Source organism: Calidris pugnax, unplaced genomic scaffold (genome assembly GCF_001431845.1).
Source record: "Calidris pugnax isolate Ruff unplaced genomic scaffold, ASM143184v1 scaffold418, whole genome shotgun sequence".
In the NCBI taxonomy this organism is placed as follows: Eukaryota; Metazoa; Chordata; class Aves; order Charadriiformes; family Scolopacidae; genus Calidris; species Calidris pugnax.
Genome location: NW_015091199.1, coordinates 622,284 through 649,516, shown reverse-complemented (window position 1 = coordinate 649,516; position 27,233 = coordinate 622,284). Strand labels below are relative to the sequence as shown.

The following is a 27,233-nucleotide window of genomic DNA, read 5'->3' as shown; positions in this document are numbered from 1 at the left end:
TCCTGAGCTAACACCGCATCTTGTGATACAGAGACACTAGGTCTGAAGACATCTCTGGGTGCCCCTGTAGAGAGGTGGCATGGCAAGAGGTGGCTGTTGAGGCCTGAGATGAGCATTGTGGAGGAGTGAGGCATCCTCAGCCCAACAGGCTATTTTCCTCCGGGGGTGCAGAGGCCAGGGAGAGGCTCCTGAGCCTGCTTGAGTCCTCGCTGGCAGAGAAGGAGCTCACACCTGAGACCCTCAGGCCCATGGATGTGAAAGTCTGAGATTTGGTCTCTGTTGGTAAAAGTTTCTCAGCCTGATAAGGCAGTGTTGCCATTGCTCTATTCCACTTACACATTTCGGTTTATACAATTTTCCAAAGAGCACCTTTTCGGCCATGCAGATCTGTTGTAAATCACTAAAAACACCACACTGATGAGAGATTTTCTTCAGAAAGAGAGTGGCTGCAGTGCAGCAACCCCTTGTCACTTAGAAAATGCCGGTCAGCCAAACCCATCACCTCATCTCTCCTCTGCAATTCTCTTATTTCTGCAAAACTGCCATCTCAGAAATAAATGCTTTTGCATTGAAAAGCTTTGGGAGGGTGTCAACTTCTGAGGAAATGCTTCTGGGCTTAGCCAAAACATATTGTGCTTTGGTGCTATTGTCAGGTTTTTATTACTTTGAGGTAAATTAGATGCTTTCTTAGAAAAAATGTCCCATTTCCCAGTTCTCTTTATTGAGTTGTCTAATACTGGTATCACAGCGCCATGAAGGCACAGCTGAGTTTCTGACTGTTTCAGACTCTTTTTTTCCTCAGAAAATTTTTAGGCACCTCCTTAACTGACACCCCCTCCCTCCCATTTGCCAAATGCTGCAGGAAAAATCAGACTTTTACAAAAAATTCTTTCTGCTTTTACTTTTCCATGGTGGTCTCATCCCCTGCCTCTGACAGGGTGCTGCACACCCAGTGTATGCTCCTGGAGCTCTCTCCTTTGCACACCTAAAGGGTGGTGAGGGGCTTTGATCCAGAAGGGGCTGTTGCTGCTGGCGGGCTTGTGTGGACTGTGGACATTGGACTTTCCCATGTGCTCGGCTCCCGAGTTGCCTTGGGTCGTGGCCTTCATCTGTTTCATGTTCCTCCATCTCTTGTACGAGCATTACTTTGTGCTGCAGAACCGCAAATACTTGTGGGATGGAGGCTCTTCAGATGATCTTTTCTTAAACTCCACGTTTTTCTTGCTGTCGTGTTCTGTGGTCCCGTCTCTTGTGGCCATCAGGGCTAAGAAAGCCTCCCACAGTTTTGCTCAGCACCTGCCAGGTGAACCCTGAGCCGTTTCTGCTTTTTGTCTTGACAGGGATGCTAATGGCAGGAGGCCCATTACGGTGAGGGGACCAGCATGCCCTGTGCCATCCCCTGCAGTGGCACTCGTTTATCTGCCTCTGTCACCCAGTTGCCCATCTGAGCGTATTCTAACCGGTACTAACATGTTGACCACCACCCCAATCTGCGCCACCCAGCAGCACCTACTCTTCTCCTCTTCTCTGCAGTAGCTAAGCCCACTCTTCTCTGCTCAAAATAGATATTTTGTTCACTACTTTCTTACCTTAATTTCCCCAGGAACAACGAAAGCACCACAAGTCTTACCAGCCTCAGAAACTAAAATAGTTGTTATGGAAGAAGAGTGTAAGTACCTCTCCCCCTACTCCCCCTGCATAGCTTCCTTCCCCTTATTTGTTTTGTTTTTATAGACATTTTGCATAAATGCTTTGTTGCCTCCTGGAATCTTCTTTAATCACTACTTCTCTTTGATTTCTCTGAAAGCCACTGATCTTTCTCTAGATCTTTCAAAAATTATGATTTATTTTTCTGGTGTCTGTCTTAGAGAGGGAGAGGTTGATAACTATTGCAATGATAACTATTGCAATGATAACTTGAAAAGCTTAACTTAAAATTACAGATGAATTTTAAGCATTCTCATGGTTTTATTGATACCTGTAAGATGTGCTTTTTATGGCCTTCAATTTAGAAGAGTTTTTTGTTGGTTTCTTCTTTGGGTTTGGGTGGTTTTTTTAAGGACAGGTGAGAAAACCAAAAGAGGCTTTAGGAAAAAGAAGAAAAAAGATGTGAGTCTTCTAAGCACAAGTCCCAAGAAAATTGCAGCAAATACATCTGCATCCCGCTATCACATTTTTCCTTGAGTCTGCAGAAAGCAAGAATAGATTTCCAAAATTTTTTAATTTGATTTTAAGTAGTGGAAGTGCTTTTTAGCATTCCCTCCTATTCAGTTGTCACAAATTGGGTAGAAAATGGCCACACAAAAGTATGAATCAAAGCATGTATACAGGTGCATACAAGGTGCCTGGCTGTTGGTTCAGCTCTTTCTGGTGGAGGGCATTATTTCTATGTCTCCCTGCTGGGGGACACTGTGCCACCCATGCAGTGTCATCACGCTGGATAGCCCACCAGGATTCCATCCAAACCAGCAGGCACGTGGAGAACAGAGGACCAGGCGGTTATTTTGGGATCTGTATTTCAATTCCAGCTGCTGACGCTCAGGACTAACAGCACAGAGGCTGTGCCTCTCTGTTTGCAATTGTGGGGATGTTTCCTCCTCGGAAAGCTCCATCTTTTATGATTTTAAAGGAAATCTGATTGCAGCCAGAGCAGGGACTGACCAGGTATCCTTTAAAAGCTTTTCTGATTTGAAAACTTAAAGTTTGCGCATGTTGTACTTAGCCTTCCACTGCACTGGGGGACAGATACAGCACCGTTAATCCAGTGATCATCCTTCCCCAGGATTTTCCTTTGTGTTCACCAGCACAGATCCACACTACATGTTTGCATTGCATTACGTATATGCTGTTTTAACTAATTTGCCAAATTTCAGCAATAGAAGAGAAACTAGCAAAATGCCCTGTGGCTTGCACAGAAGTTTCTCCATTTGTAAAACTGTGGGAACATCATCCTTGACTGTCTGTTTTTTTCATAATGTTGTGAAGAGATGCTAAAGTCTGCAGAGTTAAAGTTGTAATTGACTTTTTCCTTCACATTCCTTTTTTATGATCTCTTTCAATTGGTACCTGAATAACACATAGTCCCCCTGATTTTTATGTTATCATATACATATGCATAGCACATGGATATATGGTAATGAAGATGTTGTGAGGTGGGATGATCTGGAAAGCTGACAACTATCTCATTCTTGTAAAATTCTTGCATTTCTTTTCAATATCTGTATTCAAAAGCTTGCCTGGCACCTGTAGGTTGTCCCACCCCTCATTGTTTCACTGAAAGGTTGTAAATGATCCACTGGATTTGAAACACCATAGTGAGAAAGCACTGTGCAAACTTGGTGGTAGCTGCAGTTCTCTGGAAAGGAGAGACTGCCTCGCACAGGCAGCTTGGTCACTCCTGTTTGGCTCCTGGTGTGAGGCAGGCATCTTACCACGTAGACTGGAAAAGGGTGTTACACCTCAAGAAGCTCACCGTGTTCTCTCCATGGCCCAGACAGTCCCTATAGGCAAGGGGATGAAACCCCATCAGGCCATGTAGCCCCACATGCCTCACCCCGTGTAGCCCTGTTGCTCCTGGTGTAGGAGTTTTTAACTAGTGTTTTTCCTGAACATCCCAGTCCCTTACTGGATGATCTGGCCTTTCTTTCTTCCCCTGTCTTGGGAAAAGGAGTGGGATATCACATATTTACCCATTGGAGTACTGTTAAAGACTTTCTTACCACCTCTAAGTGTAGCTGCTAGCAAAACCTGCCACATTCTGAACCACCCCTACCTTCCTTCCTCCTCCTCTTCTCCAGTGGTCACAGACCTCTAGACACTGCCGCATCCTTGACACAAGTCAGGTTTACACACCAGACAGCACTCAAAATGTGGCCCAGGTCTCTAAGGTGTTCTGTCTCATTTCTTGGGTAACTTTTTTCGCTGGAAGCGTATTTTTTGTCCCACTGCTTTCCATATGAGCACTTTCCCATGCCTAGCTGGCACATGACACGAGGCTACAGAGTGCAAGGAGGCAGGCTGGTACCATAGGTTCTTGGAGACATCAGCATTGTTATGATGATGTGTATGAGATGTCTTCCCCAGCTCCTGTTCCACTTGCCTACATGCTGGCTGGAGCAGGACCTCTGGAACAGGACCCCCCTTGACAGGGGCACTGTTTGATATGGGCCTAACAGATCTCATGACAGTATGGAGAAACCCAAGGATCTCATGGTGTTTTCTGGTGTAGAGACAAACCTGATACCAGTCTGTATCTGGAACCAAAGACTTGGAGAGATCTGGGATCTGATGGTGTTGCATTTTGAGAGCTGTCTGGATTCAAGTCTTCCTTGCATCCTTGTCCAGCCTATGTGGACGCAACCTTATACTTGGGGTGAGTACTGGGACCTGCCAGACAGAGAGTTGGGTTTCCTGATGTGCCCACTACGTGGTATGTGGATGGCATGGGGTGCCACTCAGCTTCATTCATTGGTATGGACACCTTCAGATAAGCTAGAGCCATTTAGCAGATGTAACAAGCTGGATCATGGAGTGTGATGACCATGTGGACCAAAGCTGGTGTCAAGATTGACGCTACACAGTGTCAAGCTAGACTCTGAGAGCCAGATTTGGAAAAGAAATCTGATGTCTGGGAAAGTCTTTCCATAATGCTGCATATTTTGACGTGGTACCACAGTACCTTCCTCTGAGTATATGTGTTTGAGTACTGTCAGACTAGATCAGCCATTGAGATGGTTTCTTCAGAAAGCACTGGGTCTCAAAAGAGAAGGCATGCCTACTACTCTTATCAAGAAATCTTCCCGTTGAGCCCTGTAAGCAGGAAATAGTTGCAGTAGCCTCATCCATAGTGAAAAATTGTTAAATAAGACATGTTGTCTTGTGTTTGTCACAAGCTGTGCAGTTGGGTGCTCATAGGAAGGAATTTGCAGGGATGGGGTAACTTGATACGTGCTCTGATGCAGAGAGAAAAGTCCTTTATGCTCATTTCAACATCCAGAACTCAAAATGGTAATGCAATCCTGTTACTGTGCAGCCTGAAGCAGCTAAATAGGGTTGTGAGTCTGGCTACAGACCTGCTTGGTAAACAGAATAGGAATCAGTGTCAAAGTTTAGAAACATTTTGATGGAGGCAAAAACAGAAGAAGGTGCAGAGGAATCTGTAGAGCATTTTGAGATGCAAGGTTTAAGCAGGACAAAGATACTAAAAGCTTATGTAAGTTTTATTTTTAAAAGGTAAGGTAATATTTGAAAGCTCTGAAAAGGTCAGGTAATGCCTTTTTCTTGTTTCCTGCTCTTGTTCTCCTCTAGTTTATTTCCTTGACTTCACCAAACAGGCAAAGTCTGGAGGGTAAAAAGAGAATACAGGCTCACTGGAGGAAGCATGGTTTTGATACTCTCCGTATACTAGAGGATCTGCCAGCATTGGGCAGATGCTCTAAACCAACATGTGGGTCATTGCAGCTGCTCACCTGGGCTCTGCTCTGGCCCTTTGTCTGGGTCACTATCTAGCTAACCTGGTTGAGTGCTTTTACTTTACCAGCCTGTGTAGGCTGGCGGCAGTGGCTGGTCTGTCTAATCTCACTCTACAGATGCTCTGCAGCAGAGAGAGGTTTGGGATCAGATGAGAACATGAAAGAGGGAGAAAGAGCAGGAGATGTAGTGCTGAGTTGTGGTGGTGGGAACATGAGGGCTGGGGGATAATGTGAGATACCTGAATGAAAGCCAGGCTCTCAAAAGTCTGGATTGATTTTTGGGGCCTTTATTTCAGCTGCTGGGGATCACAAGCCCTCCCTGAAGTCTCTTTAGAGATCCCCATGGGAGGGTAGTGAAACAGCCCTTCTTTCTCCAGTTAAGTTTAACTCCACACACAACAATTTGGGTCCACAGATTTCATATCTGTCATGTTGGTGGTGTCATTGGACTTAAGTTTGTCAACTAGTTGGTTTAGACTCGAGCCTGAACGAGTCCCATTTAATACCTTCCCCAATGCTTAGCATGGCTGGGTGTTGGAAATGTTTTCCTTGCCACTCTCCCAGGTGGCATAGGTCTGCTGGATTCACATGATTACAGTGGCTCAGCGATGTCTTTACTGTGATGTGGTTTGTAAGTCACATCTAGTCACATCCAGTTGAATTGAAGCTTCAGCAAATACTATAGTAATAAGTGACAATTAAAGTTCAGACAATTCTCCCAAACGTTCTCTCAAGTCCAGTCTGGCATGGCTTTTACAGGGTGACCATGGCTGACCTGCATGTTAATTGGCTGGTTAGTCTCTGGTCACTCCATTCTGAAGGCACTGTGCCGTCCGGGAGTCAACAATGCTACAAATGGGAGTGTGGTGCAGTTGGTTTGGAGTTGAAGAGTGTCCAGCCAGAGCATGGCTAGAATAGACGGAAAGCACTCCACCAAGGGCCATGCAGACAGACCGGTTTTCAATGTTAGACTAAAAATACGTTCTGGTGTGGCCTTTTCTCAGATAATTTAAAAGCCACAACTGGAGGTGTGGCTGACAATTGAGTGCACGCACACAAGTGTGATGCCTTGAGGTGTATGTGTTGGAGATCTTGCTGTCGGTCTGCAGAGAGCTGTGCCTGTCTGCTGTCAGGTCCCGGTCATTGCTTATTTTGCACACTGTGTATTTTTTAAGTAGCTATCACATCTACTACTCCATTGTGACTCTGCGGGCAAAGATGGGCAGTATGGAGTGAAGCATAGGATGGATACTGATGTTCCCTGGAAGAACTGAGGCTGTAAGCCCAGCATTCAGAGCAGGAGGCTGTGTTCCAGCTCTGCTCTGCCTGACTCCATTGTGTGATCCTGGCATGTTGCTTCACTTCTTGGGCTGCAGCTGTCCCACCTGCAAATCATTCATGCTGGCATCGGCCCTGCAAAAGGCTCTTTAGGTTGTTGAGCAAATCCCTCATTGAAGTATCATGTTGCTGCTATTACAATTCATGATGGGGATTTTGGAAAATAAAATGCGCAGTACTAACATGTGCATTCTGGGACTCTTGTGGTAGAGAAAAGCATAGGAAGGGCTTCTTCATAAAGCTGGAGAGATCAGCCTGGAGGAGCAACCAGAAGCTTTATAATAACACAGGACTTTGCCCCTGCTATAGCTACTTGTCTATGGAGACAGGCAGTCCCTTGGCGCTCAGGAACCTTTCAGCTTGCTCCTCAGTGAAACACTTGAAGAGTGCAGATGGGAGACATAGGGAGTACTGTGTGTGTTGGTTTGGTCAGCAATATCTGATGCTCTGAGATGAGCGTCCTGGCATTGTATTTTGGGGTCAGCTTCTATTCTGCAACTGTTGATCCTCATGACCCCCTCAGGAACTGGGAACATAATTCCAGCAAGATCTATTTCAATAAAATGCAGGGGTAAATATTGGGTCATTTCCAAATGAATAAACACACAGGAGCAGAATTTTTATGAGCTCCAGAGTCTCCAGTCTGCACAGGCCCTTCTGATTTTATGTACAGAAGGCAGCAATGAGCATCCAGCCTCTCTTCAGGATTATTAAGAGAAGAGAGCGTTGTACCAGACATACAGAAATCTGCCACAGAGAGAATGGTTAGGATCAACAGCCCCTCAGTATATTAATCAGTGTAAATCATGGATTTAGTGTGGCTCACGCCAGGATTACAGTGCTACAACTAAGGAATAGCTTGGCCAGACACCTTCTCATCCATGTTATTCTGACAAGCAGTTGAATGAACTCGGTTGAGAGGAACCTCAGCAATTCTGTGTTTTATCAGTAAGTACATAAGGCATATACAGAGCAGGCAATTTGTATACACTTTCCAACCAGCTGAGTTCATCTGTCTAACTGAATGTCTAAATATTGAGAGAATAAAGTGTCTGTACTCTATGAACCCACCAGTCAAAGTTATTTATAAAAAAAAAAAAAGGAGCAGCGAAACTATTGCTGTCTCCCTGCTCTCCGCGACAGTAGCTGTAGTTTGTAAAAAATTAACTATAATTCATAGCCCAAGCTGCAATAATTAACTCTTTGCAGGGGAACTATTTCACCAGATTTTTGAGAACAGGCTGGTGAGCTATCTGCAAAGGTTAAATGTTGTGGATGTTAGGAATTGTGCAAGAATCCCTGCACAATCATTAATGACCTTTCTGTGTGGATGGATTGTGTGAAGGGAAGTCCACATGGCAATGTCAGTGCCCGTGGCTGTCCTCTCAGTTGCCCTGCTGTTAATGTTAGTCCCGAGTAACCTAGGTGTGTGGTGGAAAATAGATGTTCTAAATGACTATATTGTTCTGAATGTCTCATGTGTTTATGCTGCACTGTCCTCACTGACTGGGACAACAACAACAAAGCTTGGCTTCAGGTCCTTCACAGTCATATCTATCAAGAGGCAGCCCTCTTTTCCCCATCCTCACCTCCTCATTCCTTTCTGCTTTGTTCTCAGCCCTGGGGCTGAGACGAGCTGGAGATCTGACTTGCTGATGGGTGAGCTGCTCCAGACCTTCTTCCACCTTGCAGGAGCTTTGTGACCAGTTTGCCTGTATGTTTGCAGAGATCCTTGTCTCAGGGGCACCTTGCTTATTCCCACTGGTCTAATTTCACCATTACTTTTCTGTAGGCTTGCCCCATGCACGCTCCCTGTTTTGGGCTCTTAATTCATTGACGTACTTGAGGAGGCAGTTGGTACATGGCTGATGTTAATGCACAGACCCCCTTATCATCTCCCACTGCCTTCATGTGAGTCCCTTTCCACTCAGAGTGCAGCTGGCACCCAAAACTGCTCCCTTGCTTGTTCAGATCTCCATTTATCTCAGTAATTTTACAACCTTCCAAGTCATTTGGGGTAGATGGAGTTGTGCTGGAGGCTGAATGAAGGATATTCTACCACACCAACCAACAGGGAGTAAAATCTGTCTGGTACTATGTGAAAGTTATGGTAAAATAGCTGTGGGAAGTAATTTCTGGATCAGCAGACACACCTGAATGGTGTTTGGAGTGGAGGTGAATGAACATGCATGACTGCAACTAAACTGTACTTGGGGCTCATTTTACCAACATCAGTCATCAAACTGCAGATGACTCAGGACCAGTTAGATATTTGTTAAGGTATTTCCAGTGGCCCAGGCAGATGGGGGAATACAGCCAAACATGAAGTAACTGAACGGAGTCACTTGTGAATCTGGGATTTATCCCGCTAGTGTGGTGGAAACCCAGTGAAATCTCCCTTGGCCTCATGCTTCAAGGTGCTTGTCCGTGATCTGCAGCCACATGGTGTTAAAGGGGGCCACATTTAAATACAGGCACATTTTCTTAGTGAGACATTTTGCTTCCCTCTGTTCCCCCCACCAGAGCTGCTTCCTAAGTTGGCAGGTCTCTCTATCCTTGCTCCCAAACTAGTTGCAGCTTCTGCCCTCATAAATATGAAGTCCCAGCTGCAGCAACATCCCAGAGCAATCAGGCACTTTGGGAGACTCTCTACTCCATGTTACCATGGACGGGTGATATTTCAGAGTTATAATAGATAAAGACCTGTATTCAGTACATCAGAACTCAAAATGAATATTAGGAGTTACTATGAATAGAAAGCAAACCAGGGTGGCACAAGTATCATGTGTGCAGAATGATCTTACTACCTCCAAAGGGAAAAACAGAACTGGAAATGGCATGAGAAGGTACTGCAGCCAGATCAAGAAGCTACTGAAGAGATCATTGCTTTCCAGCTGGGGAAGGAATGCTGGCTGTGCCTGTAAAGCCACAGGTAGCACAGGGGAGATGAGTGGGGATGATCACTATTTTTTCTAATACAAGAGTCAGGGAGGGGCAGGTTTAAAGAAGTAAGTGGAGATGTGCCTTTCCACACTGTGTGCATAACACTGGAGCTCTTGTCACAAATGTTGTAGATGCTACAAGATTAGATTTGTTCAAACAGCAGCTAGACACGTTCGTGGAAGATAAAGCTGTTAAATGTAGAGATGCTTCAGCTGACTTAGGTTGTCTCTGAACTGCTCATCCTAGACAACCAGAAGAAAATTATCATTGCTTTCCTCTTGCTGATCTTTGTCCTTAAGCAATTGCCCATTGACTGCTGTTGGAGACCAGACGGGGCTTTGGTTTGACCAGTACTGCTCAGCTTATAGTCTTGTAATGGCCTGTATTTCATGACACTCTTCTCAGCAGGGAGCTGGGCTGACTACCTCTTTTTGTAGCCTTTGCTACATCTCTGCTGCCAACAAATGGACCAGAGTAATACGTGTCTGCGATTTTTAAAACACTTTGTGCTTCTTTGGGAGAAAAGACACAATATTTGCAGGATTTAAAAGATAACGACATTAACAAGATGCTTCTAAGAGAACTCTTCAACCACATATTTCCCTGACAGGCATAGCTCTGTTCACAGCTTGCTTTCTAGAAGGGCACAGTATGCACATCCCAGGCCTCATTCATGTCAGTCTCTTTTATTTGTTTAAAAGTAACAAAATTATTTATATGGGATGAAAATCCCATGCAATCTCTAGCTGGTCAGCACTGTAATCCAGTCTGGTATCATAACATCGCACGGCACTGCATCTTCCTGTCTACTTTTTCTGGTGGCAAGTGTATCTTTTATCTGAGGTGCTTTCCAAGGGGAGGTTTCTGGGATCTGTTTTTATTTCTCCCTCTCTGCTCCTCCCTTACTGTGGGAAGGCTCACTCCAGAATCCTTTCCTGAGACTTTACCAGATGGATCGTTTGCTTGCTAGCAACTGTACATTTGATGGTTGCAGGGATGACTACTTCCTGCAGGCTGAGCTTGCTCTTCATCCACGTGCCTTTCAGTTTGCATCAGTGCTTTGGTTCATAAGTTTCAGTGCTCCCTGATCTGACAGCACACTCACAGCTTGAACAGATACCTCTTCACTGCAGAGTTTTGAGGTACTGTAAAAGCCTGCAAGCACTCCAAACCGAGTTCCCGTGCTGCATGATGGCCTGGCAGCCCTCAGGAACTGTTGGAAGGGACAGCAGCTGTGTTCTCTGTACCTGCTGCCCTGCAATTTCCACACTTACCTGGCAGGCCCTTGCTTGCCCTTCTGCTGCTCCTGCCTCCTCAGGACTGGCCCGTCCAGCCCCAAGAGAGTGGCAGAGCAGAGCCAGCAGCCCCTGCCCACCCGGCAGCCTGCACCACCAGCTTCCCATGCACGTGCGCAGGGAAGCCCATGAACAACCTGTGTTTTAGGACACAGCTGTGTGGTGCCAGGCTAGGTCTTATCTTCATAGAATCATAGTATCATCTAGGTTGGAAGGGACCTTCAAGATCTTCTAGTCCAACCATCAACCTAACTCTTACAAAAAACCATCAGTAAACCATGTCCCCCAGCACCATGTCACCCCATCTTTTGAGCACCTCCAGGTGCCTCAACCACTTCCCTGGGAAGCTCGTTCCAATGCTTGATAACCCTTTCAGTGTAAAAAATTTTCTTAATGTCCAACCTGAACCTCCCCTGGTGCAACTTGAGGCCATTTCCTCTTGTCCTGTTACCTGTGACTTGGGAGAAGAGACCGACCTCCACCTCTCTACACCCTGCTTTCAGGGTAGAGGTCAATGAGGTCTCCCCTCAGCCTCCTTTTCTCCAGGCTGAACACCCCAAGCTCCCTTAGCTCCTCCTCATAAGACTTGTGCTCCAGACCCCTCACCAGCTTCGTTGCCCTTCTCTCATTTTTAAAATGCCATTTGGTTTTAAGGCTTTGTTTATGTGGCTGGATCAAGAAATAACTAAAGGGGAGGCCTTGCAAAGAAAGTCCAGGTGCTATTGCACACAGTCAGAGCTCCTCTGGCCCAAACCCGCAGCTCTCCACTGGCCCTAGAAGAAATGTGCAAGAAGAAATCTTGTAAAGGTATAAATTATACAGACTTGTTACAAAGCCATTACGATGACTTTGGCTTCTAGTTTGCGTCAGTCTTAACAGGAAGGGAGCACTGAATTTCCCTACAGAAGTGCAAACTCCCTGCAGGGAGTTTTCATACTTGAGGGGTTTTTTGCAAGGACTTCTTTGGTGGCTTGGTCAAATCATGGTCTGCTCTAAACTCCAGCATACACTCTAGTACGTGTATCCTGATCTGCACGTTTGGCTCCCAGCTGGCAGGTGTTACATGCCCTAGGAGGGGAGCAGCTATTTGCTGTCCCAGGGCAATTTGCATCTTCAGTCTTGGGGGGGGTCTTTGGTGTGTGTATGGTTGGACTTGGTGATCTCAGAGGTCCTTTTCAACCATTAAGATTCTGTGATTCAGTCTTTGCTGAAGCATTTGCCATGTCTGGCTTGCAGAGTGCTTTGGGACAGCTCAGTCTGCCCTGGATAGCTGTGCAAAGACAACCCCAGAGGCAATCGTTATTCAAGGCAACACATAGAAATAGCTGTGCTTGGTGCACAGCCCCAGTTGCTGCCGTGCAAACTCCTTGTGCAGTGGAGCACGGACCCCAGGCAGTCATAGAGAGTCCTAAAAGCCAGAGAGCCAGAACAAGCTTGTTTGTTTGCTCGTGTGCCAAGCATCACCCAAATGTGAGAGGCTTCACAGGACGCTGGGAACACTTCTTAACCTGTGGGAGCCTGGATGTGCCTGGCAGGTGCTGGGCTGGTGCCTGAGCGTGGGATGGAGCCCTTGGCTGTGGTGGTGTGGGCTGCAGCCGGGGGCAGCGGGGCAGGTGCCTGCTGCGGAGGCGGGCGGGCACGGGGGCTGCCTAAGGTGCCAGGAGCAGCCCCGTCTCCCTCCAGGGCAGGCTCTGGCATGCCTTGCTGCTTCTACCATGGTTCCGACTAGCTTCTGTTGGGGGCTCTGACTCTGGCCTTCTTCCTCAATTCCTGTGTCAATGAGGTGTTTAGTCTTTAGCAGCTGCTCTGAAGTCTCTAACCTCTCCATGAGGTTTGTTCATACTTTAGAAAACTGGATGGAGGAGGGCATCTCCTCAGAAACCTCAAGTACAGCATAAAAGGTGCTGGAAAGTAGGTTACTATGGGTGGAGATGTAAGTGTGTTGGGGTATAAGCAAGGTGAGTAGTCCAGGAAGGGGGAGTATCTTTAATGAGATTAAGTATTCGGTTGGAAAAAGCAGATGCTTTTGAGTGCCCAGCCCTTCTTTGACTTAAGTGAGATGAGTCTGCATTCCCCAAAGCTGGTCTGCTTTTGTAACTTGTATCAATTGCTCTAAGAAAAGGTTTTTCCCCTTCTTAGAAGCCTTTGTCTTGCCTACGGAGACTCTCAGTTTTGGGCTGTAAGTTTGTCCGAGTCATCCAGAGACAGGAATTGCAGTGAAACTCTGCAGAGTATCATTAGTTTTGTTTTATACCTTACATGGCTAGAAAGCTTTTTTCCAGAAAGAGATTGGGATTTGGAAAAGCATCTGTACCCCCCAGAACTTGAGTCATGCTGGCTGCTTCACTCTTAGCACAGCCTGGGGCTTGCTCATTCCTACTGCTGAACTTCTGCTTGGTCTCTTGAGGCAGCCCCATTGGGGCATGAGAGAGAAATGCTCAGAAACAGGGGAGGGAGAGATGGAGCTGTTCTTGCTTGTGCTGGACCTGTTCCGGGGACAATGAGGGTACTTGCTTTTTCCCCTGAAAACTTATTTCCTTCTGGAGATGTGTACAATGAAGCGTTCCCTGCTGTATCTCTGGATCTTGGTCCTGTATCGTGATGCAAATCAGGCCTCAGCAGCTTGCTACTGTGGCTTTGTGACTCTGCAGCACATGTTCTACCAAACCTCCCGCCTGCCTGCTGGTGCAGGGTTGCATGCATGTATGAGGGGAGGGCAAGGAGAGGTGGGAAAGGGGCACATTTCCCTACAGCTTGCCAAAAAGATGATCTTGTCCTGACATGCTGGCTGCTTAGAGGAAGCCATGTCCTCAACTCCTCACTCACTTGACCACTTTTGGTGGGAAAGGTCAAGTCGCAGCCCCAGGACCTGGAGAGGTGAAGGTGGGTCTAAAGGCACAGGCTGAAGTTTGTAGCTCTGGGGTTTTTAGCTTGGCAAATAAACTAGTTGAAAATCATCTAAGAAATCAGAATTGCCCAACAAAGGAAATAACAATATATCCTTTTTGTGTGTGTGTGTGTTTTTTTCCCTGCAGTAACCACAACTCTCTCCTCCTGGTCTGGGCATGCTAGAAAATGCAACGAAACAGCCAAGTCCTATTGTGTCAATGGTGGGGTATGCTACTACATCGAGGGGATTAATCAGCTCTCTTGCAAGTAAGTGAGTGTAGTTCTTGTGTCAATGTGGAAATTACTTGGCTGGGGGAGAGGAGACCTCTATGCAACTGCTGGGGGAGAGGAGACCTCTGTGCAACTGCTGGAGGAGAGGTAGCTCTGAAATTCTCCTAGCAATTGCAGTTTGAGCTGGGCAGGTTCAGAAAGAGAGACTCGATATCCTTTTTGTGTGTGTGTGTGTTTTTTTCCCTGCAGTAACCACAACTCTCTCCTCCTGGTCTGGGCATGCTAGAAAATGCAACGAAACAGCCAAGTCCTATTGTGTCAATGGTGGGGTATGCTACTACATCGAGGGGATTAATCAGCTCTCTTGCAAGTAAGTGAGTGTAGTTCTTGTGTCAATGTGGAAATTACTTGGCTGGGGGAGAGGAGACCTCTATGCAACTGCTGGGGGAGAGGAGACCTCTGTGCAACTGCTGGAGGAGAGGTAGCTCTGAAATTCTCCTAGCAATTGCAGTTTGAGCTGGGCAGGTTCAGAAAGAGAGACTCGGGGGGTGGGGGTGGGGGAGGGGGAAGAGGGTTCATATTTTCTTTTTTTTGGTGTGAGTGCCACTATTCACTTGTCCTGACTCTTCCTTTATGGATGTGTTTATCCTGGCTGTTTCCTTTTCCTTTCTTCCCTTTCTCCTCTGTAGCTTCAGGGAAGGTTGGGTCCCTTTTGCTCTCCTTGAGCTAGGCCAAAGCTTCATGTCCCAGGCTGACATCTCCTCTCCTCTGAGCAGAGGGGTTTTCCCCAGTGTAGAACCACTGTGACCGAAGGGTTCACTTGCTGAGATTGGCCTCTTCCCTTCCCTGTCTGCACCTCATGGGCCCAGGCGTGGGTTTAGCACACAGCTTTTCGCTGCTCTCTGCCACTTTATGGCAAGCTGTGGTTTTTTTATTTCTCTCCTTCAAGTGTTAAAACTTGCAAAAAACCCTTAAAATGAAATTTCTTGGAGAGGTTAAAGTGGGGCTGCATAGTCCAAGGGACGTGGAATGGGATGTGAGAACTTTCACCCCTGGTTCAAACTGATCACAGCCAGCAAGCCAAATAGCATCTCATAGCTCACCCTTCAACCTAATGGGGACCGTGAATGAAAAGTGCAGTTTGATTGCCAGTGCCAGAGATGTAGATACCCAAAGCACCTGCCCCAGGGCTCCTGTGAATTGGGCATTTGGTGCCCTGGGTGTGCATTTGCTGAGCAGATGCAGTCAGGTTCTAAGCAAACCTGGGGATCCAGGTGTCACTGTGCCCAGCTTGGAGAAGCCCAGAGCTGACTGTTTTCTCCTTGCAAGGCTCAGAGACCCCTCTGTGGAGATGTACAGCCAAAGGTATTTACATCTGTGGATGCTGACCTAGTACCACTGTGTGGTCTGATGCTCACTAGAAACCTCTGCTCTTTAGGCACATCTGAACAGAACCATTACCCCTCCTGGAAGGGCTGAAAGCTGGATTGTGCACAACTCCTCCCTGTGCTCCTTTGTTTTGGCGGGGAGCAGTAGGAATTACCATGTGAAAATGCACTCTGCTGAGTTGCTGTGCTCTCACTTTTCAATGCCAGATCAGCTATGGCAGGAAGGACATAGGATGAAACCATCTTCCGGTTCTCCTAGGCTTGCCTCTTCAGCCATGAAAAAAGACAGATAGGACAGAAATCAGATGCTGTGGTCCTCCACATTTTCCATGTGTGTGAAGTGAGAGCAGCCCTTATACATCACAGATCTTTAGGGTAGTTGTGTCTACCATTGGCTTCTTGGTGATCCTGTAAGTTCATCTGGCTAGTGTTCCCCATAGGAAACATGGGGGAAGGCCCATATGATGAATCAAATTCACAGCAGCTATTCTGGTGTAACTGTTGCTCCAGGGAAGCCCCAGCAGTCCCAGTCTTTCCATGCTGGGAAGGGGTCAACCCTTGAAGCCTGAAGGAGTGTATGAATCAATATCACTATCTATAAGCAACGTGGTGGTGCCAAAAGCCACGATTTCAAGGCTATTTCTTTTGGGAAGAACTTGAATCCAGAATAAGACTTTTCAAATTGGACCAATTTCTAATTACAGCAAGACTTACCTGAATCCCTGCCATATGCAGCTATAATGGTAAGAGTCTGTTTTTCCTAATGGAGGATATACGTGCTGGTTATCAAGTGTCTTCAGCAGATACACTGTTTTAACCAAAGTGATTCCAGCCTTGCGAAGTCTACCTTCAAACCAGGCTGCTGTGATAGCCGATGAACAGAGGGGAAGCTCAGTGATGGATTCCATTAAGATTTTGTGTGCCATATGAAACAGACCTAATTATTTCATATCATTTGAAAGCCTTAATTCCTTACTTGCAGATGGTAAAATTATTTCCTTTTCTTATGAGTCCCAAGATAAGAATTGCTAAAAACAGGTGGGAATTGAGTGGGTGTATATGGGAGGGCAGCAAAGTGTTAACCAAAAGGAGGTGCTTTGAAGGTCTGCGCTGTCACTATTCATCTGCCAGAAAAGACAGTTAAAAGGATCCCAGGGGACCTAAGTCACTTCCACACAGAACAGTAATTTCTGATTTTAGTACTTGAGGAGATATCTGGATGCTCATTCTCCTTGGGTGTTTTTATCATTAAATCATAGACTGAAGATAAGAAATCCTGGCTTTTGAAGTGGTATAATTTTGGAGTTTCTGGACTCCAAAAGGCAATCGTTATTGAAGAATGCAGAAGTATTTGAACTGAACATAGTATTTCCCATAAAATGGCTTTCCCAATAACATGTACAATTCTTGGGTAAGGCTAATGATGGATAAATGGACTTCACATACCTACCTGCAAACTAGCAAAATGCTGAAATGTTTCACAGCTTCCGCCTTACACCAGGACAGGAGACCTGCTGCTGTGGCATGTGAAAGATAAAATGGTACAGATTTGGAGGAGAAATTAGAGGACTCAAAGATGCAGGCTTTGGCCTGCATTTCTGAACTCACGTGGGAACCAGCATGGTCCTCCGGACTCTGAGGCATGAGCATGGAGAAGATTGATAGGCCCTTCTGAAGGCACACAACCTCTTCAAATGCCTCGGAGATAAAACAAGAGCCGTGTGGGCATGTTGAACCAGGAACGACATGTGTGTTCATGCACTGTTCCCAATTTGCTGTTTTGATTAGAGTCAGCAGGGCCTTGGGGAGTCTTCCGGTACTGTGTGCCTGCTTGCAGTCCTCCTTCACCAAGTGCTAAGGAGATTTCAGCACCCCAGCACCCATGTGATGTTACCAGCCCTTCCAATACCAGCTATCAGAAAACATAATTTTAGAGTGTTCTTGTTCACTACCTGCCACCATCCTGTAATCAGCTTCATGGAGTGGATTTCATTGTTTTCAGCTGTCCACAAAAATGGGGGATCCTTCCTGTAGATGTTACCCCTGGTCTTCAGGAGCAAAAAGAACAGCTGGGTTCTCAAATTCTTTCTTCTCCGGAAAAGGCTTTTGCTTGATTTGTTACAGATATCACCTAAATTGGCCTCTGGCCTTTTGTTATTATTTTTTACAGGCTTCCCAGAAGCATGTTCCTCCTGGTCTTATAAATTCTGGGAAACAAACTGTTTGCCTGTAACCACACCTCCTCCATCCTTTTCTATACACTTCAGCTAGACCTTGGACAATGCATTTTCTTCATCAGGGAAGAGCCCAGAATGGACTTGGAGCTGTTCCAGAAATTAAGTCTTTTCTGGATTTTGTAATTTTATAATTTTGTCCTTATTTGAAGTTAATTCTACACATGCTAGTGTCAATGGAAATCTGAACATGATATAATCTGTACTCTCAAACAGACCACCTGGAAGCTAGATGGGAGAAGTGTGATCTGCCTCAGATATTCTGAAAATTTTCAGCATAAACCCAGAAAATCACTGAGCCACACACATACAGAAGTGACTCAACAGCCTTAGTAAATTAAAAAGCCCCAGGCTCTTGTTGACAGGAAGAATTTCTCGACCCTTTTCCAGACCATTTTGCTCAGAGAGGTCTTACGAGTTGGACTGTTTTCTCACTGTAACTGTAGAGAAGTGGCGAGTTTGAGTAGAGCAAATTCCAGTGCCTGCCAAAGGGATGCACACAAACAAGTCTCAAGACCTTAAGCTGGGCTGAGACACAGAAGAACGGTGACTGGTTAGTTGTGTCCATCTGAACGTAGCACTTGGGAGGGCAAACAGCCTATGATCTCAGGTCTGCCTCTGCTCTGGAGACCACTGGGTTCTTGGCACAACTTGGAGTAGTTTGAGGCTGCTCTAACCTTTTATTGCTGGGCACCATGTCCCGCAGGGTTGTGCTAGTGTGTGTATCACAGGAGAAATGTTCTTTTCCCTGGCTAGGTCTTGTCACGCTTTATCTACAGTTGGGGTTCTCCCAGCAAAGAAAGAAACAAAGCCAAGTATCATTGCTGCCTGGCCATTCTCTGCCCACTCAAATGGACCTCTTGATTATTTTGTGTGGTTGCTGTAATCAAAGTCCTGGTACCCTGGTCCAGGATCTTCCTAAATTGCATAGGCTGTGAAGACTTAAAGAGCTTTATAGAGCAACACTCCCCCATCACATTGCACCAGTTGACTTGCAAGAGTCAGGCCAAAGGATTTACAAAAGCTGACAGATAAACCAACTCTCTGGGCTTGGGCTGACAGCATTGCATTACGTGAGAGAGTCAGGTCAGAAGCCTGGAGGACTTTGGATGAAAAGTGAAAGTCAAGGAGAGAATAAAAAAACAGAACAAAGCAACAGAGAAAAGATCAATTAATTTTTAAACTAGTGGATGTATGCAAATCACCAAATTACAAAATTATATATTCACTTCCTAGAAGCCCATTGGCTTGTGTCCTCTTTCTATATTGGTTCCTGCAGATTTTCCCAGAAAAGGGGAAAGATCATTCTGAAGGGTTAGTCACATTGCCAGCTCCCCGGTGCTTTTCCAGAGCACCATTCAAAGAGATGAACATCAGGCTGATCTTGTTCAGCTGTGGTCCTCCTTGCTACACAGGTTGCTCAGCTCTCCTGTGGTGTCAGGAGCTATGCTATCCCCCTCAGTGACTCTACTGGTTTGGTCAGCACAAGTTGCACGTTGCACAGGCACAAGTATGTCACTTTGCCATGGATATGTGAGCAGTTCTGAGGGGAGGTGTTGCAACGTCCTTGCAAATGAAGAGCACACAGTGTTGAGCTTGGGGTGAAATCTCCACGTCCTGTTCCAAATCTCCTGGACCAGCCAGGACTCATTCATTGGGTTTTGCATGCTGTCTGTCATCCTAGGTCATGAGATCAAGTACCTTTTTGGATTCAAGTGGCCTGTCTATGCATCCTGTTCAATGTGTCCTTTTAAATGCACGTATAACTGTAGCAGACCCTTAAGAACCGTTGGTGTGGAAGCTGATCCTGAAACAGTGAGGCTCAGTGAAGACAACAGCACAGATCCTCCTGAGCTCCCACAGCTCAGTCAGAGGTACATTGTTGTCTTCACTGAGCCCAGAAGTGGGTGTCCCTGTGGTTTGGACTCAACTATAAAACAAACATGCCTTGATTAGCTGCTCTGGATAAGGCCTCTGCATTTATTCTGGTTGCTTTCTTCTCTTCCCATCAGCGATTTTGTGGAGTCTAGCCTTTTGTGGCTTTCCAGAGCCTGATCATCTGGGACTGGTCAGGGGACAATGACAGAACTGTCTTCTTTTTCAGCCCTTCGCACAAATAAGCAACATGCTTAAAACATTACTCCATTAGCTTATATCAGTGCATTGTGTCCTTCTGCTGCAGCTTCTCCATATCCTGTTATTTTGAAGCACCTGCTCGTTCACATTCTTCTATAACATGGATTGGATTATGAGATCTGAATTTGACATACTTTAATTAAGATCTGGGGGAGCAAAGGAAATAATGCCAACCCTTGCAAGATTTAGATCAACAGCTGGGCAGAAAAAGTTTTGCTTCCAGCAGGAACATTATCATAATGAAGTTATTAATTAAGAGTAGCAAATAATCATTAACAATAATTATTGGTCTGTCCTGACACAGAGCAAAAGGTCAAAGCTTTTCAATTTGCATAAGTAAGTGCTCTGCAAACAACATAGGAATGGGTCATTCAAGCCATTTTCATTTGTACTTTTTAAGACACTTTATTTGACTGATCACCTTACTACATTTTTTTACCATGTAAACTGCAAGCAGAACTTTGTGGATGTTTTCAAAATGAGGTAAAAAAAAATTCTTAAGGAATTGGTCAAAACTGAAAAAAAGAATTGAGCATTTTCCAGCAACGATAGCATCTGGACAGAAAAATCCCAGACTCATTTTATCAATGGCATTTACAAGTAGTAAATTTTCAGATGTGGCTTTTTTTTTTAATTTTCATGCACCTGGTTAGGCACAGGGGGATGGTGTTAAGTAAGGGCAGTCTTGGGGGTTCTCCACACAGGCTAGAGACGGGACAAGGTGCTGTCTGCAAGAGGTTGATGCAGCCTTGTACTTCCCCAAGGCTGTTTCTACAGACACAGCTTTGTCCTCTTCCCTTGGCATTTGAGGAGAGACACATCGGGCCTCCCTTATGCCAGTGAGTGGGCCAGGAAGTCCAGGAATAGTCCACCATCTGTGTAGTCCCTGCAAGAGCTTTCAAAAGGAGGAGGGACTCCATTTTGCTGGGATAGCCAGCCAAAACCTCTTGACCAGGGTCAAATGTACAGGAAGAAGGATGATCAAAGACCATCTGGTGGCTCTTGATCTTAATGAGCTTTCACTTTCAGATTTGTCTCTTGGGCTGTATGCTTGGGCACTGAAGAAGCCCTTGCCACAGGCAACAGATTCTGCATGCACAAGAGGTGCTTTCCATTGCTTTTCCTGTCCAGACTGGTAGACTCATGTGCCATGCACGCTGGAAATTTCTTTCCTAGAAGTCACATCTGGAGCCATAGTAATAAATAACAAATCATCTCCACCAGCCAGTATGAGACAGCTGAAAAAAAACCACAAAGGAAACATCAGCACTGCATGCTTTCAGAGATCTCTTGGTCACTGTTGCTGCCAGCAGCCTTGCTTATGAGGAATCAACATCCAGGGATGCCGGAGTGGCACATGTGTCTTGGCAGCTTGTATGCTAGCTACAGAGTTGACAGAAGGTGCTCATGTTCATGAGGGCTTCTTTTCTGTCACTTTTCCCAGTGCTGATTCACTAGTAACTGAAGATGAAAAGCCTGAGCTGTCCTAGACACAGAGAAGACAGTTATCTACTGCCTTCTGTCTAGAACGCTCTCCTTCCCACCCACGCTAGGCTGACTGGAGAGATCTGAAGATGGGCTATATGGTAGCTGTTTTGACATCAAAGCTTCTTTGACACTTTTCTGTTTTGCTTTTTCATTCTCACCAGTTTCTTTCTCTGAGTTTTTATTACCTTCCACGACTTTTCCCTTAATTTTCAGTCTTTCCTTAATGGCAAGCAGCTTCAGTGACACTGAAGTTCCAGCCTAGGCTGACCTCTTGCAGATGTGCACCTGAGATAGTTTTGGCTGCTTTCAGACAAAGTGCCCCTTTCTGAGGTGGGTAGGACATTTGCTTAATTCAGCAGCACCCTTGAGGCTCTTCGATGTGCTTCCAACATGCGTGAAATCTCAGATCCCAGACAAATGGGCAGCATGTTGCAAGCTAAACTGGATACCCTTGAAGACTCTGTGAATAATTCATGACTCTATCAGTGGTGATGGATAGACTTCAAAAAGGATTGGGAAGATACCTTCTGTTTTGGATGTCTTGTTCAATCCCCAGTGCAATCTCTTAAAGGTTCCTTCAAAGTCATGCTTTCCTTGGGCAGTCCTTGTGAGTCTGCATCACGCAGCTGCCTGTGGTTTGTACTCTTAGATTGCGAACAGGGTATCTTTTTCAATCCACTTCCCTCTGCTTCATCAAGGGGAAGTCAACAGGCCTCATGTCCGATGGTAACCCCTTGGCCTGAGCTTTCCTTGGGTGCTGGATGTGCTCCCTGCTATTCTGCTATAGAAATGACGTTTCTGGTATGTCTCCCACTCCTGTGCTTCAAGATCAACATCCAAGAATGAGAAAGGAGGGTAAATTTTTCAAAGATCTTTGCCTGACCATGGAGTTAGATTTCCACATTCAAAAGTGACTTGGATAACAAAAAACTGAAATGTATGACTAGGGAGTTCAGTGAAGCCTTATGCAGAGCCGTGCCCTGAAGTTCTCCCCAAGCAGGGGACTGCATAAATAGCCCAGCACACTCTCACATGGAGGTGTTAGCACAGGCCCCAAAAAACAGATGCTGTGGAGCACAGAAGTTTGGTCATGGGCAGTGAGGGTGCACCAGATTTTTGCTCAGTGAAGACCTAACAAAACTGCAGTGAAAACCAGCAAGAAATCAAATACCAAAGCCACTTCAGTCAAAGCCTTCCAAAGCTTTCTTCTGTTGGAGGGAGAACTGGGAAATGCATTCTTTAGGGGAAAGATTGACAGGTTGGGAGCTGTGGAGACATTGAGATGGAGAGGACAATAGATGGGATGGAAAGATTATGCAGCCTTTTGGCTATATTTTCTCCTTGGATCATGCTGGATTCAGACATGTGCCTGCAGGTCCCCTGTAGGCGTCATGGAATCATGGAGTTGTTGGAGTTGGAAGGGACCTTCTAGAGATCATCTAGTCTAACTCCCCTGCCAAAGCAGGACTGCCTATAGCACATTATTCAGGACTGTATCCAAACAGGTCTTGAAGATCTCCAGAGAAGGAACTGCACAACCTCCCTGGGCAGCCTGTTCCAGTGCTCTGTCACCCTCACCGTAAAGAAGTACATCCTCATATTTGAGTGGAACTTCCTATGTTCCAGCTTGTGCCCATTGCCCCTCATCCTGTCACTGGGAACCACTGAAAAGAGTCTGGCTCCATCCTTCAGCCCATCCTTCAGGTACTTATAAGTATTAATAAGGTCTCCCCTCGGCCTTCTCTTCTCCAGGCTAAAGAGTCCCAGGTCTCTCAGCCTTTCCTCATCAGGAAGGTGTTCCAATCCCTTAATCATCTTTGTTGCCCTATGCTGCACTCTCTCCAGTAGTTCCCTGTCTCTCTTGAACTGGGGAGCCCAGAACTGGATGCAGTATTCCAGTTGTGGCCTCACCAGTGTGGAGCAGAGGGGGAGAATGACCTCCCTCGACCTACTGGCCACACTCTTTCCTATGCAGCCCAGGATTCCATTGGCCCTCTTGGCCACAAGGGCCCATTGCTGGCTCATGGATAGTTTACTCTCCAGCAGGACCCCCAGATCATTCTCCTCAGAAGTGCTTTCCAGCAGGTCCACCCCTAATCTATATTGGTGTCTGGTATTCTTCCTCCCCAGCTGCAGGACCCTACATTTGCCTTTATTGAACCTCATGAGGTTCTTCTCTGCCCAGCTCTCCAGCCTGTCCAGGTCACACTGGATGGCGGCACAGCCCTCTGGAGTGTGAGCCAGCCCTCCCAGTTTGGTATCATCACCCAACTTGCTGAGGATACACTCTGTCCCCTCGTCCAGGTCAGTGATGAATATGTTGAACAAGACTGGACCAAATATTGACCCCTGGGGGACTCCACTGGTTACAGGCCTCCAACTTGACTTTGCTTCATTAATTACAATCCTCTGAGTCCTGTCACACAGCCAGCTCTCAATCCACCTCACTGCCCCCTCGTCTAGCCCACACTTCCTTAATTTCCTAATGAGGATGTTATGGGAGACAGTGTCAAAAGCCTTGCTGAAGTCAAGGTAGATGACATCTGCTGCTCTCCCCTCATCCAGCCATCCAGTTATAACATCATAGAAGGCTATCAGATTGGTCAAGCATGATTTACCCATGGTAAATCCATGTTGACCACTTCCACTAACTTCCTGGTCTTCAACGTGTTCGGAGATAACATCCAGAATGAATCGCTCCATTACCTTCCCAGGGACAGAGGTGAGGCTAACTGGCCTGTAGTTTCCCAGGTCCTCCATCTTGCCCTTTTTGATCACTGGAGTGATATTTGCCTTTCTCCAGTCCTCAGGCACCTCTCTTATTCTCCATGACCTTTCGAACTTGATAGAGAGTGGCCCAGCAATAACATCTGCTAGTTCTCTCAGCACTCAACGGGTGCGTCCCATCTGGGCCCATGGACTCATGGATGTCTAGTTTGGCCAAGTGCTCTCTAACCCAGTCCTCCTCTACAGAGGGAAAAATCTTCCTTTCTCCAGAGGCACTGAGGCTCCTCTGGAGTACCAGCAGGTTGTCCCACATGCAGATGGCATCCTTTATGAGTCTGTGGCACAGGTATATCAGTGTGCCAGCAAATGCCTCAGCCTTCCCCCCTGACAGTGCTAATGCAGGTCTCCAGGTGGAGATTAGACATCTATGCACTGGGGGAATGGCACCAGCCATGTCCATCAGGAGATCTTTATATCTTGTCCTGCCTTGTGACCAGCCACCTGGTGCCTCCTCAAGTCCTTCCTCAGACCTCAGTTGACTCTCACCTCTCCTATTTGGAGAGGAGCCCTCCAGCTCAGAGAAGACTGTATCCTTGCAGGCCTGACAGATGGGCTGGTGCACCCTAGGTCTGTACAGCTGGTGCAGCCGCTGAGAGCTCCTAATGCTCCCTCACGTGTCAGCCCATGATGAGGGAGAACCATTAAAAATCAAGGGGTTCAGTCATGATGAATAGGGAAGACTTCTCTAATGTCTACCTCTTATCCCCAAAGGAACTGAATAGTTTCTGAAAAAAGCTGTGTTCCCTTTAGCAAGTAGAGAGATGCAGGAATTCATCTCTCTTCTTGACTTTTTTTTTATTGCCACTGGAGTTGCATATCTGTAACTTGCCATCTAAACATAAATCTGTCAAGAACAGGTGCTGCCATAGCCCTTGAGCAACAGTACAGAACTAATTCCTACAGTACAGAACTAATTACAGTTCCAATAAACTTTGGAACTGTAAAGCTTTGGTCATACTAAACATCAAAGCCTCATCTCCTTCACTATGACCACAGACTGGGAGCAGGCGTTATCATACTTTTGAAAGGCACAAAAGGGTCAGATCTGCACTGCCCATCCGGACTGTCAGTGCGCACATGGGACCTGGACCCAAACCTGCCCTGCTCCACCCCACATATGTGCAGGTTGGGACAAGCCGTCTGACGCTGTGCCATGGCTGCTCTGGCTGCTTGCTGTCCTTTGAAGTGGACTGGCAGGGAGCTAAGCCATTGACATCTGCCTCCGGTCCACATCCATTTTGCTGAGGTGTCTTTCAGTCCCTTCTCCATGGACCAGCTGGGGTCTGCTGAACACTGTGTGGTCTTGCGGGTGGCATCTGAGAGCAAGGAAGGTCTGGCATGTATGAGGCACAGAGCCTACAGCCCTGCTTACCCTGGGAAGTTGGAAAACAGATATTAAGATGTTAGGTGCAATGATAAACCATCTTAAGCTCAGAGGGGGGAGAAGTCATTTGGGGAGAGAGGGAGTTGTGGGACAGACAGGTAAGAGCTGGGACTTCAAGAAAGCTAGGGATATCTTTGATGGACTGTCCAAGGAGGCCAGAAGAAAAGATGTGAAATGAGGGAGAGAGATAAGTGCCTCGGGGCCACCCACAGCTGAGCCCCTGTTGCTTCCCAGGTTCACCCGCAGCTGTGACTGCTGCACCGTGCATGGTTCAGCAGCTCCTGCCTGCACCCCTGCCCATGTCCCCATGCTCCCCAAAGCTGGCTCAGCTTGGGAACTGCTCCAGGGAGCTTACTCATGAGCTGGTGCACGCATCTGGTAGCCCTCATCCACAGGGCACCAGCCCTACCACTGCAGCACCATGCTAATGTATAACTGGTGATGCATGAGCTGGCACATCATGGCCCATCATGTAACATTGGTCAGAAGAGCCTTGCAGTCGGGCTGCATGTGAGACCTGTTTGGTTCAGCTTTCTTCTCTGTCTCTTTCTCTCTGTTAACACAGAGACTCTCCCCATGCTTTTTCTCTAACTGCAACATAACCCTTTTCCCTGGAACATCCTGTGGGTACTTTTGGGGTAATAACGGGAAGATGCTTGCCCTGCACAATGCTTGCTGTCACCTGAGCAGCTGCTCACCACTCTGTGGTGCCTCTTGCCACTCTTGTCTACAGAGCAGCTCCAAGGGGAGTCTCTGAAAGTAGCATCCAGCCCATCTAGGTCTTCCTGCCAGCTGGTGCTTCTAGCAGGTGAGAAGTAAGGAGGCAGGCAGAGGAGGAAAGGAGGGGTTTGCTTGGCTGCTTGAAGAGGCAGGCCAAAACCAGAGCTGGAATGCTGATGTTTCAGGTGCCTGGTTAAAGCAAAGCAAAGAGTAAATACGCATGTAAAGCCTTTATTTTTTCCATTCATCGCAATGCACTTTTTATTTTTGACCTTAGCCTCAAGAATGGTGCCAGACATGTTCTGTGATTTCTCCCCTTTTCCCCTCCAGATGTCCAAATGGATTCTTCGGACAGAGATGTTTGGAGAAACTGCCTTTGCGATTGTACATGCCAGATCCTAAGCAAAGTATGTTTGAAGACAAAAAATGCACCACACTACTTAAAACCTCCTGGGCACAGCGGTGGATGTAGAGTGGTCTAGTCAGGGATGGCTCTTTGGCTAGGGCTTAGGGATGCAGGTAAGGGTGAAAGCTGAGAGCAGACGGATAGGAGCCATGAAAGGGATCAGAAGGGGCCTAGTTCAGTCTGTTTGGGTGTCATTTTGCTATCTTGTTTCTCTCTTTCTGGTTTTCTTTCTTCCGGTAGGTGTCCGATCGAATTCACGGGAGACCGATGTCAGCATTTCGCAATGGTCAGCTTCTCCAGTATGTCTCTTTCTACTTCTCTCTCTCCCTGGTTATTGTAGCTCTGTGTTGTGTCCTTAAAGCAGGTTCTTCTGTTCTCCAAGAGCCCTCTTCCTGTCTTGTGCGCTCCCAGCTCTGCTTGGCCGTAAGAGGAGCTGCGATCGTGTCCAAGAGGAGAATCAGGGCTCTTGTTATCTCCCCATTTTTTAGAATGGGTTCTTCTTTCATTTCTGATTGAACTTAAT

The 27,233-nt window shown here is 46.5% G+C and overlaps 1 protein-coding gene across 1 annotated transcript in view; it reads left to right on the top strand.

Moving 5' to 3' along the window:
* NRG2 (neuregulin 2) overlaps positions 1–27,233 on the top strand; it is a 94,193-nt gene that overhangs the window by 42,120 nt on the left and 24,840 nt on the right. The window contains exons 4-6 of the mRNA XM_014959672.1: positions 1,604–1,669; positions 14,083–14,203; positions 26,635–26,711. Coding sequence (XP_014815158.1) covers positions 1,604–1,669; positions 14,083–14,203; positions 26,635–26,711 — 264 coding nt within the window. The remainder of the gene's footprint in view (positions 1–1,603; positions 1,670–14,082; positions 14,204–26,634; positions 26,712–27,233) is intronic.